The 18,023-nt window shown below is 43.1% G+C and overlaps 1 protein-coding gene across 1 annotated transcript in view; it reads left to right on the top strand.

Annotated features, from left to right (window-relative positions):
* Positions 1 to 6,451, top strand: part of LOC128737075 (hemicentin-2) — a gene marked incomplete at its 5' end in the record, with an annotated part of 63,393 nt that extends 56,942 nt beyond the window's left edge. Inside the window, 6 exon segments of the mRNA XM_053831627.1 lie at positions 3,118 to 3,178; positions 3,895 to 4,025; positions 4,167 to 4,292; positions 4,472 to 4,566; positions 4,699 to 5,484; positions 5,549 to 6,451. Of these exon segments, the coding sequence (XP_053687602.1) occupies positions 3,118 to 3,178; positions 3,895 to 4,025; positions 4,167 to 4,292; positions 4,472 to 4,566; positions 4,699 to 5,484; positions 5,549 to 6,451 (2,102 nt within the window).
* Positions 6,452 to 18,023: the final 11,572 nt, after the last annotated feature.

The raw sequence follows: 18,023 nt of genomic DNA on the forward strand, positions 1-18,023 counted from the left end.
AGTGGTTAAGTCGAACAGTTGAGTGGAGCAGTTCATTCGTGCAGTCGAGTCGAGCAGCTCATTCGAGCAACCGAGTCGAGCAATTGAGTCGAGAAGTTGAGTTGAGCGGTTGAGTCGAGCAGTTGAGTCGAGTAGTCAAGCCGCACGGTTTATTCGACCAGTTGAGCCGAGTAGTCCAGTTGAGCAGCTGAGTCGAGCAGTCGACTCGAGAAGTCCAGTTAAGTAGTTGAGTCGAGTAGTGCAGTCGAGCCGTTGAATCAAGCAGTTAAGTCGAGCTATCGAATCAAACAGAAGTCAAGCACTTGAGTCGAGCAGTCAAATCGAGCTGTTCAGTCAAGCAGTCCAGCCGAGTTGTTGAGTCGAGCAGTCGAGCTGGGCAATTGAACTGAGCAGTCGAGTCGAGCAGTTTAATCGTGCAGTTAAGTCGAGCAGTTGAATCAAACAGTTAAATCAAGCAGTTGAGTCGAGAAGTCGTGTTGAGTGGCTAAATCGAGCAGTAAAATCACGCTGTTCAGTCAAGTAGTTCGGTCGAGCAGTTGAGTCGAGCAGTTGAATCGAGTGGTCGAGTCGAGTAGTCCAGTCGAGCTGTTGAATCGAGTAGTCTAGTCGAGCAGTCTAGTCTAGCAGTCGGGTCAAGCGGTTCAGTCGAGCAGTTAAGTCGAACAGTTGAGTCGAGCAGTTCAGTCGAGTAGTCCAATCGAGCAGTTTAATTGAGCAGTTAAGTCGAATCAAACAGTTAAGTCGAGCAGTCGGGTCAAGCGGTTCAGTCGAGCAGTTAAATCGAACACCTGAGTCGAGCAATTAAGTCGAGCTGTTGAATCAAGCTGTCAGTTGAGTCGAGTAATCAAATCAACTAGTCTAATCGAGCAGTTGAATCGAGCAATCGGGTTGAGCAGTTGAGTCGAGCAACCGATTCGAATAGTTCAATCGAGAAGTTGAGTCAAGCAGTTCATTCGAGCGGTCGAGTCGAGCAGTTGAGTCGAGCAGATGAATCACGCTGTCCAGTCAAGCAGTCCAGTCAAGCAGTCCAGTCGAGCAGTCGAATCGAACAGTCCAGTCGAGCGATTCAATCGTGCAGTTATATCGAGTAGTAAGTCAAGCAAATGTATCAAGCAGTTGAATCGAGTAGTCCACCAGAGCTGTTAAATCGAGCTGTTTAGTCAAGCACTCAAGTCGATCTGTCCAATCAAGCAGTTGAGTCAAGCAGTCGAATCGAACAGTTCAGTCATGCAGTTCAGTTACGCAGTCCAGTCGAGTAATCAAACCGAGCAGTCTAATCGACCAGTTCAATCGAGCAGCCTAGTTAACCAGTTGAGCAGTCGAGCAGCGGCTTTGTAATAATCCAACAGGAATTTCTAAAACATATCCGAAGATTTGACGCATCAAAAAATTCAACAACGGCACTCTTAATACCATTCACTTCAAACGAAGACAAGTCTCAAAAAACGAATTTCTAAAACATATCCGAAGATTTGTTGCATGTGAAAACGTCCCCAAAAAACGAAGTTCTAAAACATATCCGAAGATTTGTTGCATGTGAAAACGTCAGCAAAAAACGAATTTCTAAAACATATCCGAAGATTTGTTGCATGTGAAAACGTTCCCAAAAAACGAATTTCTAAAACATATCCGAAGATTTATTGCATGCGGCATTTAGGCTAAAAGAGTTTCCAATGTATTTTTAAAACAATGCATATAACACTTTCATTGGTTCACACCGTTACCGACCAGTGAAACCTTGAAGCGTTAATGTTGAAGTCTCGGTTGGAAAAGTCCAAAGGTATATTCGCCTCGTATGAAGTTTGTTCATAATTCGAAATTTTGCTTTCACTAAATTTTTGCTCAGTAATTTCAAATTTTGTGTTTTGTTTTTATTTATTAGAGTATTTAATCAAATTAAGGACTGCTTTCATCACAGTGATTAAAAAAGTTGATTGCTGGTAGGTGCAGTACAACATTCGATTGATTGTTCTCATTTGTTATTTGAAAGTTTGAAAGAAAACTTAAAAATTTTGGAGGAATTTTCATTTTCATCAAAAAATTTAATAACTGAATTGAATAAACTGAGTACAAATACGCACCAACGTTACATTGCGGCAGCTACGTTTTCTAACAGGACTTCAGTTTTTTGCTCAATAAATAAATCTTGACAGCATACCGATACAACCGATCGGGAAGATGAGACATGGGGCTATTAATCACTTTTGTAGGACGTTTTACTTTCAGGACATCAACTTGCTCTAGATGCAGTTGAACAACATAATGCTCGACCTGCTGGGATGAGCAGATTCTGTCACTTTTTCTCCGAAATATGAATCACAGTTTTCATGATGATGTACAAAATTGTCGTCACGGTTCTGGGAATGTGATTGGTTGTGGCATGCATTTTTAGTAGAGAAAAAAAGCGTTGATTATGATGAAGATGTTGATGATAATAATAATAATGATAATAATGAATGATCCAATCACCATGCTACAAAAATTCATCTGTGAGATTCTCCCGTGCGATATTATGATCACTGACCTTCGACACATGTTAACTATCATAACATTTTTAGCATAATTTAGCACACGAGTGATATCACCATTAGCGTAACATAAAGCAACAATGCGTCAGTTTTTGTAAACTAATATTTCAAAATCCAACCTTCATAAAGATTTTTGATTTTTTGACTAACAATTATTACAAACATCGCATGTTTAAGGACAATGTTCGCTCATAACAAATACACCACTTGCCCAAAGTGAAACTCCACCATACAAAACTTTCAAGTTCTCACCTAATCTGAACTCATTATGCTTTCATTTCTTGTTGTTTTTCTTTTTCCTTCTCGCTCCAACCAAAAAAAAAATCAAACTATTTTCGTGCAACATTTGTTTCTGTTTTTGCGTAATTCTTACGATTATCTAACCAACAAACCGAACAAACATTTTCGATGTTGTTTACGAACGCGTGTGTGCCGTCCTGTTCCTGCTTTTCAACAACAATAACAACCATCAACAACAACAAACAAAACAAAAAAAACGCTTCCAACCACCACCAACCGCACACCAAAAATATCAAATCAAATCAAATCAAAACAAACAAAAAAAAAACAAAACTAAAACAAACTGTAGCCTCCATCCACCACATCGAGGAGATCGAAGATGGCGAGTTTTCCTTCACGAAGACGCAAAGGTAAGCGCAAAGATTTTGCTTTGTTTAATTTATTTAGCCCAAGCTACCTATATAACTGGTGAAACTATAGTGAACAACTAATCTAGATTTAGTCAAAGGTTACTCTGATGGTAGAGGCCTAAATACCTGAAGTTAGCAGCACGTGCAACTCCCAAGCATGCATGCATGCATGCAGTTCTGTTTCTGTCTCTCTCTGTCTTTCTTTTTCTAAGTTTTGGTTCCTCATTTGTGTAAATACGGACGGGTCATAGTTTTTTCATCTTTCACGAACTAATTGGCTGTTTAGTTTTTCTCCTACGATCTTTAGTTTTATGTTGTACGAAATTTATACTATTGGTTATGGAATTTAATCTTTTCGGTGCATTTTTCTACGAAAGTTTCAAACATTTTATCAACTCGGTTTTACCAGACTCAATCTGTTTCGGTTCACAAATAGATCCGCGAGGGTGCAAAGCGTTAAAATCAGTGAGAATTTCCTTTAGCGTCCAAAGTAGGCTAAAACGACTAATCAGTAGACTCAAAAATTAGTTGAAGCACAATAATAAAACAACGCATGACTAAACCGTAGTGCAGCTTCATCTATAAGTCCACTACTTTATAACCTGGGGAAGCGGATGGCCTTAGAAAAGTCGGAAATCCGGGGTGCTGGTAATTAGACTTTGCTCGAACTGCTGAATTCAACTGCCACTAAAAAGGAACCATCCGTGTGTGTGTAGGCCCCCCGAAAAACCACAACCGGACGCTTCGGAAAACATCCAACAGTACGATAAAACCGTCCGCTGGCGGATCCGTCGGTTTTTCGAGAAACGGAACAGCATCGATCTGTTGAAGCTGTCCACCCAGAATGGTATCGTTGCGTTGCTTATTATTTCTTTTCCAGCAAATGTTCACTAACGTGTTGTTTTGTTTTCTACTTTTTTTTTATGTTCCAATCTTGTTTTAACCGTCTGTTTTCGTTCGCTGTGCCCGATTTAATACTATCCTATAGTTATTACTTATGTTAAAAAGCCACAAGTTCCAACCACGCCAGCCAGCGCGGCCGCCACCAAAGAACCGCCGCAAGCAAGCGATGATAGAAATGAGAATGTACCGTCAACTAGTGCAGATGTAGTAGGTATGCTTTTCCGATCGATCGGTGTCACCTGGTCCCGGTTCCGTGTTGTTTTCAATTTGATACAAAGAAAAAGTCACACACTTCATCACTGAACTTCTTTTCCGAATGAATCATCCACTGAAACTGTTAAAAAGCTTGATTTTAACATGTACCTACTTAAATTGTTCACTTTTTTACAGTTACTGGAGAATCATCTACTGCTGGAGGATCCCAAATCGAACCAGGAGAGTATGAAAACCTTCCCTTCCACGGACTGCAAACACCACCCAAGAAGGTAAGCTGTCAAACTTGTCCGAAATCGTATCGAATCACATGCCTACTATGATTGTGAGCTGTCTAACCTAAATAAACTGTGCTTGAATGTAATCATCAATTCGCATGTCTGCTTGACATTTGTCTGTTTTAGGTCATGCTAGCCAAAACCAGTCTCACACCGGTCGTGAAGTGTCCTAACAAATCACTAACCCCGTCATGTTTTCCAACTCATCCGTATAACTACATCAACTACCAGCAACGTGCTGACAGCAGCAATCCGAGTGCCACCAGCGCTAGCAAGCCACCGTCCAGTTCCGGTCTTTCGTCCTATAACACAAGCCAATCCACCGTGCTAACTAACCAAAGCAATAAATCGTCCCTGTCCAGCAATCAGGAGTCGTCGGCAATCAAAACTGTCGAACGTAAAAAACCTCTCGTGGGTGGACATCACCAGCAGCTGCTGGACAACAGCGATTCTCTGTCGACCCACAGTCTCTCGTCGGGCAAGTCTCTGAAGCGACCCGGTTCGGGAAGTGCCGGGGAAACCAAGAAGCTAATCGATCTCGAAACGGTCACCCCGCTGTACGAGAATCTAACCGATTCGATTCAGATTCACGAGTCCCCGATGGTTCCCAGTCCGGGAGCGGGAATTGGCGGAAAGTTTACGATCGATGGTCAGGAACGGTACAAAATTAGTCTGCGGAAACCGCGACGGTCAAGCAGCCGCTCTAACAGCGCAGTTTCCAACAGCTATTATGACTGCATCAAACCGATTCCGGCTCCTCGCCATCGAAAGTACGCTTCGACCAATTCGTTGCTATCGAAAAATATCCAATTGTACAGCAACAAGCTGGATCCGATCTACATGAACCTACCGGTTAGCTCCGGTTACGAGACGGATCCCCGAGGGAATGATGAGTTCAACTCTGGCAGTGAGGTAAGTGAGGTCTTACCTTAATTAATCCACACTAATCTTAACCAGCTAAACCAACCGTAAACAGTGTCCCTCCGCGTACGATAATCACTACTTCGAAATCACCCAGCACCAGACGCGTATCCTGATACCGAAGGAGCTTTTCCCCGTAGATAGAAGCAATCAAGTCAAGATCAACCAATTACTGAAGAAGAATCTCGTTTCCTCGAACCGACGTCACATTAAACTGCCTTTACAAAAACATCATAGCTTTAATTTCCAATCCTCCCAAACGGTGGAAGCGACGGTGCGCGATCTCAAGATCAAATCCCACTCGATCAGCTCGAAAACGTTGCGCGACTACCGCAACGGCAGCAATGGCGTCCCGCCCAACAGCAGCACCAACAGCAGCAATACTAGTAGCAATTTTATCAATAGCAATAGCATCAGCAAGTTCCCGACAACGGCCGGCAATCCCGCAACCAATCCGTTTATCAACAGTAGCAGCAATAGCAGCAACAGCAGTAGCAGCGCACTAACCACTAGCAGTAGTCGCCGTTCGTTGGCTGCGGCTCGGCAGCACACGACCCTGGCCACGGCCACACTGGCCACAGTCCGGCAGCATCCCAGCCAGTCGCACAGCGAAGAGGACAGCAGCGGTAGCGACCCGGAGCCGAAAGGTCTCCAATATCTACACAACAATCATCCCCAGCAGCATCACCAGCATCAGCATCAGCATCATCACCATCATCATCAACATAACAAGCAGAAGCACTCGCATCAGCGACATCACACCCTGGGCGGACCACCACCCACGTCGTCCACTGTTCCGGCTCCGGTGCCACCGGTCTACAAGTATGAATCTAACTCGGTAGCCTTTAAACCTATCACTCCTGTGCCAATGAGTACTCCAGCAATAACTAACTCTAAATCATCGTCATCGGTTAATAATAATAACGATATGTGTAAAGATAAATTTGCTATTAAATAACAAACACACTGAGTATAACACAACAAAACACAACACAATTAACACAAGTGAACAAACAACACAACACAAAAATGCAGATTCTGATTGAAAAAACAAAAAAGCAAGACGTATACTGACGACGCAAAATGGGATGTAACAGAACACGGGAAACTAACTGAGTAGAAATTAAAATTAAAACAAATGAAACAAGAAAACTAAACCCGGGATGCATTTGTGCGAGTGTTTTTTTTTTATTGCTAAACCACTAATTGAGTACGGCACGTGATGACACTCTTGTCCAAGGTAGGTTTAACCTGGTTTAACACTCATACCCATACTCAATAAATCATCAACCTGGCCTGGCCTACTACCTACTACTACGGGTTTGCTTGCAACAACCACATAACACTAGCGATTAGGAATCAGTTAGCTGTCATCTCATAAAGGGTAGGCGTTGGATGTTCATCAAAGCATTTGTGAAATATTTGTTTTTGCTTGCTTTAACATTTCGTTAGTGTATTCCTAAACTTGTGAGCATTTGTGAGTTTGCTGAAATGTTGTATTATAAAGTGCCAAACAGGGTAAGTTTGGGGAAAATGTTTCACCGTACAATTTTTAGTTTTGCCATTTAGGAGATGGGAACGGATTAGGATCAAAGGTGTACTCAAATTTGAATGCCCTCCGAATTATAGTTCTTGTGAATGTTATTACTCAAAATGACACCATTGACATTGAGTATACAAATAGGAAAATAGTTTATTTATTTACTTAGTTGGCTTTACGTGTTCTGATAAGGCCTGCATAACGCCATTCAGCCATCAAACTCGATCCACGGCAGCTGGTCTCCAGTTCCGCGGGCACTCAGTGCTCGTAAGATCCCGCTCCACCTGGTCTTGCCACCTCGCGGCATTCTAGTCAACATGTCTTGCCGAACGTATCCGCCCAGCTTTAGCTCGTAGTTCATGCTTCGTCTCCGTACACCATTCCCTTGCACGCCGCCAAAGATGTGTCTTAGCACCTGCCGTTCAAAAACTCACTGCGACCGGTATTATTGTGCTCTGTTGCCAGTAAGCCAAAGCACAACGACTCGTCGGCCACCACGGTACTGCCCAAAGCGGATCCTGTCGCACTTAGTCCCACCCGCCAGTATTTATTTTATTTTAGAGGTATGTATCTTCAACCCAATCTTCTCGGTATGTATTTCGAATGAATCTTTATTTCGTTCGACTTGTTTCGAGTGAGTTTTTTTTTTCTAATTTGATTTTGCTGGCGGAATTAAGAATACCATCCACTTTCGTTCGAAAAACCAATCCATTCGAAATACAGAAGTGGGATGTTAGTCTGGCATACTGATCTTACATCGCCTCAAATGTTGTACCGATAGCATCCACGTCACCTTCAAGCGCGATGCTGAAAAGACTATCTCCGTATCGAAATCACCCGTGAAATTCTAATGAGTCCGTGAACCCACCCGAAATTCCCACACACCACTCGATAGCCATGATAAGGCTAGTATGCTTACCCGAAAAGCCGTTTTCGTCCAGAATTTCCAATGCTCGGATGTCGGATTACACTATCGTAGGCGGCCTTGACCGCATCAATGAATAGGAGATGCATGGAAATTCGGATTTCGTGGCACTTTTGGAGGATCTGACGCAGGATAAAGATTTGATCCGTTGTAAACCGACCATCCATGAAGCCGACAAGATGGGGGGCTCCGTAGCCGCAAGGTTACCGAGTCTGCTTTGACAAGCGAGTGGTCGTGGGTTCGAATCTTAGTAGAATCAAGCCATTCGATGTCAAGTGACTTTAGCATGGGTTTACTCTCAGGCCCCTCCATTTACCCTTCCTTCGTGCTGAATTCTATATTTACCCTCTAAAGCCTCTTGACAGTGCAAATATCTCTCCTATAGTTAAGTGTACTGGTCAGAGGTACGAATGAGTTCTCACCAGGGACGGCTATAATATGGGATAGTGCTGGCAGCGAGGAATAAGTGGGTAAAGGTGATCAAGCTTTGAAGGAAGGGTAAACCCCAATACACGCAAGCACGCATTCAATTTAAAATAAGCGTATCGCTCACTCAATAGCGAGTATAGCAAAAAGAAATGCAGTGCAGGTCATACAGCAAACACCCGGGCGATATTACAATAGATCAACTATAGGGGAGAGACGTCTACAGTGAGACACTTTTTTTCCAAAAATTTTAAAAATTTTTTGGTGATAGTTACCAACGAGGTCTTCAATCCATTTGAAAGGTATATCCTTCTAGTTGTCTGAAAAAAAAGTTTCAGCCCTTTTGGTTAAAAGATAAAATAGTTACAAACGCAAATGTGAAGGTGTTTTTTGGCTCACTGTTCCCCAGTAGGTGGGAAGAGTGAGACAACGAGTATTGAATACTGAGACACATATTAGAATTAAACTTAAACTATATTTTTTGGTTACACAGAATAGTTTAGAGGTCGTACTGTTTATTTTGTGCATAAAGGATACATTATTGTTGTGCATTATTGAAAATTCCGATTTTTCTCACATCTACATTTATATTCATATAAAGGTCAAATCCTGGTTATCTGACCTTCAACTTACACTTCAGAACTCATTTACAATCAATTTATATGGATTGATTTACAATTCAACACAAAATTTTTTTGTTGAAAATTACCCACATCTGTTTGTCTCACTGTTCCCAATAGGAATGTTTTATAAGAAATAGTGAAATAGTCGTGTTAGCAAACAATTCGATGGTCTTATATTTTTTATTTTTATCTCTCACTCCTATGAGATGCCATGTAGTAAATTTAATTTGGATTAGCTATGCGATTTGCCGTTAAAAATCACCTGAAAATGATCGCAATAAAATTTACTTTGACCCCCCCAAAAACGACGTTTGTTGAAAAATATACTAAAAAATTAACAAATTTTTCTCAGACTGTATTATGTGATATAGATTCACAAACTTTACTTTGCAGGAAAATATCGTGGATCTTGTATGTTTTATGGCGAAGCTATTCCCGATGTCTCACTGTTCCTGTTGTCTCACTGTTGACTACTCTCCCCTACTGGTCGCAGTAATGAGTCCACACATAAAAAAGCCGACAAGATAACTTTCCACAAATCTATTGGCTATTTGCGACAGTCGATGGAAGATGACTTGGGAAACCACTTTGTAGGCGGCTTCAGGATAGTGCTAGCTCTGTAGTTCTCACAATCCAGCTTATCGCCTTTCTTGTAGATAGAGCAAAAAAAATCCGCATTCGCATGATTCAACACTCAGTATGGTTGCAACGTGAGCCTGTTTTTTAGGCTCTTCGTGTTTGTCGATTTGTTTGTTTTGATTCCCTGCTTATTGGGTAAGCTAATAACGATCCCGCTATAGGACCCTATAGGACCCTATAGGAATAGTCCCTGGCTGTGTATAAGCAATTTTGGCATTGCCACACGCCACTTATGAAACCTATTGGTTTCTGATAGATGGCACATGGAACATGGAAGTTAGTTTTTGGGCCTAAACTAATCTAATCTCATACTAACGCAGCCAATACTTGAAAGCATCCTGGAAAAGGACGATTACTTGAATCAATCACTTTTCTAGTCAACGGCCAGACCAACAGCGCAGCATGTGCCGCAGAGAGAACTCCAAGGAATTAAGTGGAAGCAGAAATTTGTATTTTTAGATTTGTATTTGTATTTATTTATCTGAACCACCTGACATTGTGTCTTAATCCAATTAAAATAATACCTAATTCCATTGAACTCCTCGAAATTAAGGGAATGGAAGAAAAAGCGTGGACCTCCCGTACGAAACGCTTCCTGATGGCATTTTAGACCAGAAACCAGGCTGCAATTGGCCAAGGATATCCGTACAATCTACACATGGTTGGAAGAATGGAAGAATCGACCAGCCATAACCAGGGTTATGTCCACGTCTAAGTTCAAGTTGTTGGACTGTTTCATGTTCAACTTACTTAATCAGCTTCCAGCCGTAGTTTCCTCTGCTGTACGAAGAAGTCCTCTTGATTCCACTCGGTCCATGGCCGCAATTCGGCAGCCAGGTAGTCTGCGTAGGGTCTTGCTCGCTGCACTCCGCCGTCTCGTTTCAGTCGGATCATTATTGAGAACTTTTTCAACCGGGCTGTCGTTCGACATCCTCACGACGTGCCCAGCCCATCGCAGGCGACTGATTTTTGCGGTGTGAGCGATGGGTGGTTCCCTAAGCAGCTGATTATGCAATGCGTGGTTCGTTCGCCTCCTCCACGTTCCGTCTTCCATCTGCACTCCGTCATAGATGGTGCGCAGCACCTTCCGTTCGAAAATACTAAGTCCTCCACGAGCATAGTCCATGCCTCATGGCCGTTAAGGACTACCGATCTAATCAGCGTCTTAGGCGTGGTACACAAATTACGTAGCACAAAAATTCCGGTTTTCGGACCCCCTCCCTCCCCTATGTAACATTAAGTAACGCTTGGCATAACCCCCCAATTAATACGTAACGTAACGTTAACCACACCCCCCCCCCTCTCCCCCTGTACAGTACCTAAACCAAGGCATGAAAAGGGATCGCAAGTTGAATGTGACTGCGTGAATGCGTACGCTTTCTGCATTCAACTTGCGCTTTTTGAACGATCATTTGACTGTTTTTTGAATCCAGTCAATCTGCCGCTTGGGCTGCTGCCGTCTTAAAATCCATGCGGTCTCTCAAGAGAAGCCAAAAGTCTTTCTACCGTTTTGCGTTCATATCGAAGAATCTAAATTGCAAATTGGCTCGAAGCATAAGATGACGTATTTTTTCGTTTCTCTTTTTGTCTCCAAATCTGCTGCTCACAGTAATAGTTTGTCACCCGGAGTCGGTCCGACGCAAGCAAAATGTTCGTGTGAATTGGACGAAGTCCGACCGACTTCTTCCACATGTGCATGTGGTTGTTTTTTGTAGTATTGAACCATACGATAGCGCGATTGCTTTTCGTTAGCGTGGTGACTGCCAGTCATTTGACTGTTTTGCAGTCATTCGCTGCTCCAAACGGTAAAGGCAGCTTAAAATGTTAAAAAAGTTGAAAATGCATTCGTTCTACCGTTCAGTACGGAGGCATGACTGAGCATGCTGCTAGTTGCGTTATTCATAGCGTTCGTATTCTATCACTAAACAGACGGTGTGAATTTGAATGCGCGGTGGTGTGAATGCTGTAGAAAAAAAGGAACGGTTGAAGTCCTGACCTTAATATTGAATAAAAATGGCATAAACCGCATAATTTTTACGGAATTCAACCAAACCAGCAAGAGCTTCAAATTATTCATATAACAACAATCAGACATCGACCCATGTTATTCATAAATGGTCTTAAACCGTAATAACTGGAAATTTAGTAGGATTATCTCCATCAGCTACAAACCATAATTTTGTATCAAAATTTTCATCACTGTAAACCGAATCACTGTTTTCCACCACCAACACGTCCTTTCCTCGTTTGGCAACTGCTTTTTTGGTATTCATAAATTTGTTACGTAACTATTCTCTTGACTCCCCCTCTCCCTTATGTAACAACAAGTAACCCAAACTCGACCTCTCTCCCTCCCCTCTAAGCGTTACGTAATTTGTGTACAAAGCCTTATCCAGCTTTCCACGAGCGATAATGGCGGCTATTGAGCACAAGTGGGCAGAATTTTTTGACATTCATTGCAGGAGCGTCGACGTCGAGTCTGCCCTGACGGAGATACTATGGAAACATTCATGATTGTTTGTTGTTCGAGTGTAAAAATGTAAACATTGTTTCATTTTGCAGATCAGCTGAAGTGGAACATAACTGAACCGATTCAAACTTTTGTAGTTTTTCCGGCCATAATTTCCTGAAAGCACCGGCTCAGAATACTTTTTACAATCGTGCGAATTAAACATTCGAGTGCACTCAGAGTCAGAGGGAAACATTAACTTCATATTGGTCGAGCTGTTGACAAGTTTGCTCTCGAAGAGCGTCTCGTCTTGATAAGAAACTTTTCGTTGCGTATTTGGCCATTCTCCCTGAAATGTCCGAAAACAGCGAAGCCACAATCCATAAATCTTCTTATCCGTAGAATTATGTTCCTCTTCAGCTGATCTGCAAAATTAAACAATGTTTACATTTTTCAACTCCAACAAACAATCATGGATATTCCCATAGTAACCCCGTCAAAGTGAACTCGACTCTCCTGCAATGAATGTCAAATGATTGTGCCCACTTATGCTCAATAACCGCCATTATCGCTCGTGGAAAGCTGGATAGATTGTTAACTTCGTGCGGTGGCGAATTAGTTTATCAGGAAATCCGTAGTAGTGCATAATCTGCCATAGCTAATATCGATCGATCGTGTCATACGCCGATTTGAAGTCGATGAATAAATGATGCGTGGGCACGTTGTATTCGCGACATTTCTGCAACACTTGCCGAAGCGCGAAAATCTGATCCGTAATGGCCCGGGCACCCATGAATCCCGCTTGATATTGCCCCACGAACTCCTTGGCAAATGGCGGCGTTCAACAGTGTGATTGCGCGGTAATTACAACAATCCAACTTGTCGTCCTTTTTGTAGATCGGACACACGATGCCTTCCGTCCACTCCTCCGGTAGTAGCTCATCGTCCCAAATCTTGACAATGACCCAGTGCAGCGCTCTAGCCAGTGCGTCACCACCGTATTTCAGCAGCTCGCCGGGTAGCTGATCAGCCCCAGCAGCTTTATTGTTCTTCAGCCGACCGATCTCTGCTCTGATCTCTGGGACCTGGAAGTCGGGGGCTGGTATTCTGTCGTCTTTTGCACGTGCTCCAAGATCTTTTGCCATATCGTCATCTTTATGTTCAGCTAGATCGCTGTAAAGGAGCTCGTCATAATACTGCTTCCACTTCTCGATCACCTCACGTTCGTTCTTGAGAAGATTACCGTCGTGCCGCTAGAGCAGTACTACCGATGGCGGTCTTAATGCGTTTCCAACCATCTTCAAGAGTTGCTGCGCCAAGTTGCTCTTCCGTTGGTAGCGCTGCTTCCAGCTGCCGCGCGTATTCCTGGGCAACTCCGGTGTCTCGTAGCTGCTCGATGTTGGGTCGCGGCATACGACTTCGTCGCGTGTTATACACCGTCGAGAGTTTTGAGCACATGCAGACTGCAACTAGGAAATGGTCCGAATCTATATTCGCACTGCGGTAGGTGCGAACGTTTATAACATCAGAGAAGAATTTACCGTCGATTAGAATATGGTCAATTTGGTTTTCTATTCGTTGGTCTGGTGATCTCCAGGTGGCCTTGTGGATATCTTTGCGGGGGAAGAAGGTACTTCGGACTACCATACCGCGGGAAGCTGCAAAATTTACGCATCGTTGGCCGTTGTCGTTCGTTGCGGCATGCAGGCTGTTTGGCCCGATTACCGGTCTATATATAGCTTTCCGTCCAACCTGCGCGTTCATGTCACCGATGACGATTTTCACGTCCCGTGGCGGACAGCCATCATACACCTGCTGCAGCTGTGCGTAGAATTAACGTCATCGGGTCTCCCTTCATGAGGGCAGTGCACATTGATGATACTGTAATTGAAGAAACGGCCCTTAATCCTCAGTAAAAATAAAAACAAATTAGATTAGAACTTCTCGGTCGGTGGTTTCTACAGTAGAAGGAGGAAGAGGCACAATTTGTGTCTAAAAATAACCCTAACCATCCTATCTCGACCTCCTCGTAGTACCATCCGGGATACGTTCCTTAGTGGAAATCGGACAACCGGTGGAAACCGGTGGAGGGGATTCTATAAATTCTCTCGCCGGAACGGAGCATGTGGAGTACCAGAGCGCCCTCCACAGCAGTTAGCCCTTGCTGCATCAAGCCGGTCACTGATGCAGTGGACGATTTCTTACCGTGAAAGCTCTCTCTGCCGAAAAACAAAGAAACGAATGAGGTGGAGAGGAGAGTAGGGGAGGAGCAGGACTTGAACGATGCGCTAGCAGGGGTCCTCATCTATCCTCAACACGCCGACTCGTTGTAAGTCAACAAACGAAGATGTGGCTCCAACTCTCTACTCACGGGTCGAGATTCACTCTGCCTGATCTCTGACTGTGTGCTGGAGGGTGGGCTGAAACAAAGGAGAGCCGAACAGTTATGGCCAGTAGGATAGCTGTACAATCGCTCAAACAATCTAAATAAATATATAACGTCGAGTATCCACCCCTAGGTTACTTAAAAGTTGCTCAAAAGTCTCAATAAGAGAGATCTCAGCAAACTTACCGGTTTTGCGACAGGATATTGTCCGAGTAAACATCATCTTCGGTATCTCAGTTTCGTACAAGATGATATTTAACCTCGGAACCCTTGCTCTGCAATCGTGGAGCACAAATAGTGCGCAGACTGCAGTATCTCAAAAAGGGGAGATCTGGTTGGCGTCGCCGATCAAGGTACTAGGTTCATAAACCTAGTCATCCCGGATTGGCACATGTCTCGCTCCAGCTATCAGCCTGTCACTTCCTCAATAAGTGATAGGTAAGCTTGAAGCGTATAGTAAAATAATAAAACGGGGCATACCACAATAGTTCACCCCCCTTCCTTTCCACTCTTTCCCCTCCATTCCCAAAAAATTTTCATTACTTTCCCCTACCGTCCCTCTATCAATTGTAGAATCATCGTTTCAAAACATATTAATATTAATGCCTGACCGCATTTCAAGGTCAAAGACTAAAAACACGAGTTTGGCCTTAATCCATGCGTTGATCGGTTGCCAACCAATCACACGCTGGCGCATCTTTCATACCTTCTGTCCTGTCCAGCAAAGTTCTTGCAGCGCTACGACTTCGAAGTTTCGGGGATGTAGTTCATCATAGATTATCCTATCGCAACCCGGGAAGCCGAGCGATTTGCAATTCCATGTCCCGAGTTTCCAATCGTAGTCCTTATTTCGACGCCAATTGTTCCGATCCCTATTTTCTTCTTCGTTGTTGGTAACTTTTTGTTCTCCAGTGCGGCTTGTTGGGCCTGCCCCTAACCCCCTGTCTCGCCGGAGGACCATCGTGCACAGCACTGTTTAGAGTCCCTGCTGGCACGAGGACGAGTATAATAACCAGCCGCCCCTAACATGGAGAACAGACGCTGTTTGAGCCGCACCTCCGTGGTGAACAGACGCTCGTGTTTGGCGAAGATTTCCTCTACCGCCATGCTATGGTTACCGCACCGAACCGAACTCTCGAACAATCAGTAAATTCAAACTCTCTAAATAGTTGAGGAAAAAATTAACTTTTTAGATTGTTGCATGAGAGCTTTCATGAGAGCACATTCGCTTAACTTTTGCGATGAATCATCATAACGTTTTACCGCGTTACGTAGCTTTGCTGTCCTGTGTACTTCAAAAACAGCATTTTCCAAAGACTCAGCCTAAAAAATGTTTGTAATAGGTGATAAACTGTTTGAATTTGTAACAATCACATTGGAATCAAAGTAATCCATGGGCGCAGCGTCGGGGAGGGCGGGGGGCGTTTGGGGGTTCAAACCTGGCGTCTCTGAAGTCGCAGTTTTGTACTCAAAAAATAAAAAATGTCGCTTTAGACCTGGGAAAACCATCTCGCACGTTGAGTCCCTCTGTGTCGGTGTCGGTGGGGTTGTTGTATAGAACCGTTTTCCTTACGACGTGTCCGTACCACTGTAGTTTATCAACTTTCGCCAAATGTACGTTGGTAGTCTCCCCAAGCAGTGTTTGTTGCCCTTGATTAATGCACCTCCGCTACTCTTCGGTTTCTGCTTGTACTCCGTCAAAGGTCATCCGCAAAGGCGCTTGTGTCCTCCGTGAGCATGGTCAATCGGTCTAATAGAGGTTTTTTAAGCGTCGATGACACTGGGCAAGTTTTTAGGTTGCTAGTAAGCGAGTTGGCGGGTAGGTCGTGAACTCGCCCTGTGTCATCATACACACTAGCTGACTAGCAGATTGTTTGCTAGTAGCGAGTAAAGTTGAATGCTGCTCAACTTTACTCGCTACTCGATGGCGTGTGCGCTTGTTGGCTAGCAAACTAGCTGTGTGGCATCATAGTTGCGAGTAACTAGCGACGCAGCGAGGGGGTTTTTAATTTAATTAATTTTATAGCACCAGAAATGCCAAATATTTTTACTAATTTTGAAATTGTAACTGCAATGTGAATTAATTGAAGTAATTCCTTGTAATACTTCATATTTACCAATTAAACATCTATGAAGAAGTTAGAATTAAATAACATGAGATAACTCTTATGTAAATTGTACATTGTGTACGTTAAACGTGATCTAGCAACGATTTGTTTGTATGTACGGCATCGCTGCTGAATACATTTTAGATTTATCAAAACCCCTCGCATACTAGCTTACTTGCCGATTTATGTGTCATCATGACTCGCGCATTCACTAACTCGCCCACTTGTGAAATCGCTGACTAGCAACCTTAAAACTCGCCCAGTGTCATCGACGCTTTACATTGTCAGGTTTGTACGGCGGCTTATGCCTCTAATCGCAGCGTTTCTCGATGGACAAAGTAGGCTCTGTGCTCTGCTTGAATACGCTGCTGGAGCTCCTTATTTATGTTGTTGTCCGTGACTACCAGCGATCCCACATACACGAACTTATTTATCATTTCTGGTTCGTCACCGTCACGTCAACGATTACCGTTCGCAAAAAAGACACGTTCGTGTCGTTTGAGGCTCTGCCATTCATGCATTAGGACTTCGCCGCGTTTATTTTAAGCCCAATCCTCCTAGACTCTGCTTTCAGTCTAGCGCAGATAACCTTCACCGAGGCAAATTTTCTGGCTTTAATATCAAAGTCACCTGCGTAGCCAAGAAGTTTGCTACCTTTACTGAAAATGAAACCTGCTCGTCGGATCACCTTAAGAGCGATGTTGAAAATCATGCAGGATAAGTTGTCAGCAGCACCCTGGCTGTATTTCGAACAGACTCGATTCTATGGACTCTAACTGCCTCTCCCAGTCGAGATTCGTACATACAACCTACCTTGATGCCAACCGGGAGGCAAAATTTTGGCTTCTATTATTTCAATTTGATATTTTGGTTGAATGAGGAACATTTAATTTCAACCCATTTAATTTCCCTATTTCCTGAATAAACTCCTTACGGTTAGGCTATGTTAGATTTTTTTCTTGTAATACCCCCCCTAAGGAACATTTCTGGCTACGCCCGTGAAGTGATCCATAATTGAGAAAAAATTTCCTTGTTTTGGTTCCTATTATGGATCACTTTGAAAATTGCTATTTTTACAGGAAAATCATTGGCAATCACTAATATTTCGCTGAATCGAACAGAACTTAGCTTGATCTTCGTGTATATGACTCGTACACGATTTTCATCCGAAAATTGTCGATTATGTCACATAGAAACCTTAAGAATGAGTAATGTACTGCTTATGCTAATTGGAAAAAAACGACATAGATAGATTCTCGATAACAACATTGTACGCTCATCGATAAAGCATCAATGTCGGGATATAAAAGATGTTTCATGTGTTTAAAGCTAGTTAATATGGTATATTTTGTTACAAAAATGGTTCATACTTTCAAACAGTTTGTTTAACTGAGTTATTCAACTTGAAACACAAAAGTGATCCATATTTGTGGG

The sequence above is a fragment of the Sabethes cyaneus genome, chromosome 2, assembly GCF_943734655.1.
Source record: "Sabethes cyaneus chromosome 2, idSabCyanKW18_F2, whole genome shotgun sequence".
NCBI lineage: Eukaryota > Metazoa > Arthropoda > Insecta > Diptera > Culicidae > Sabethes > Sabethes cyaneus.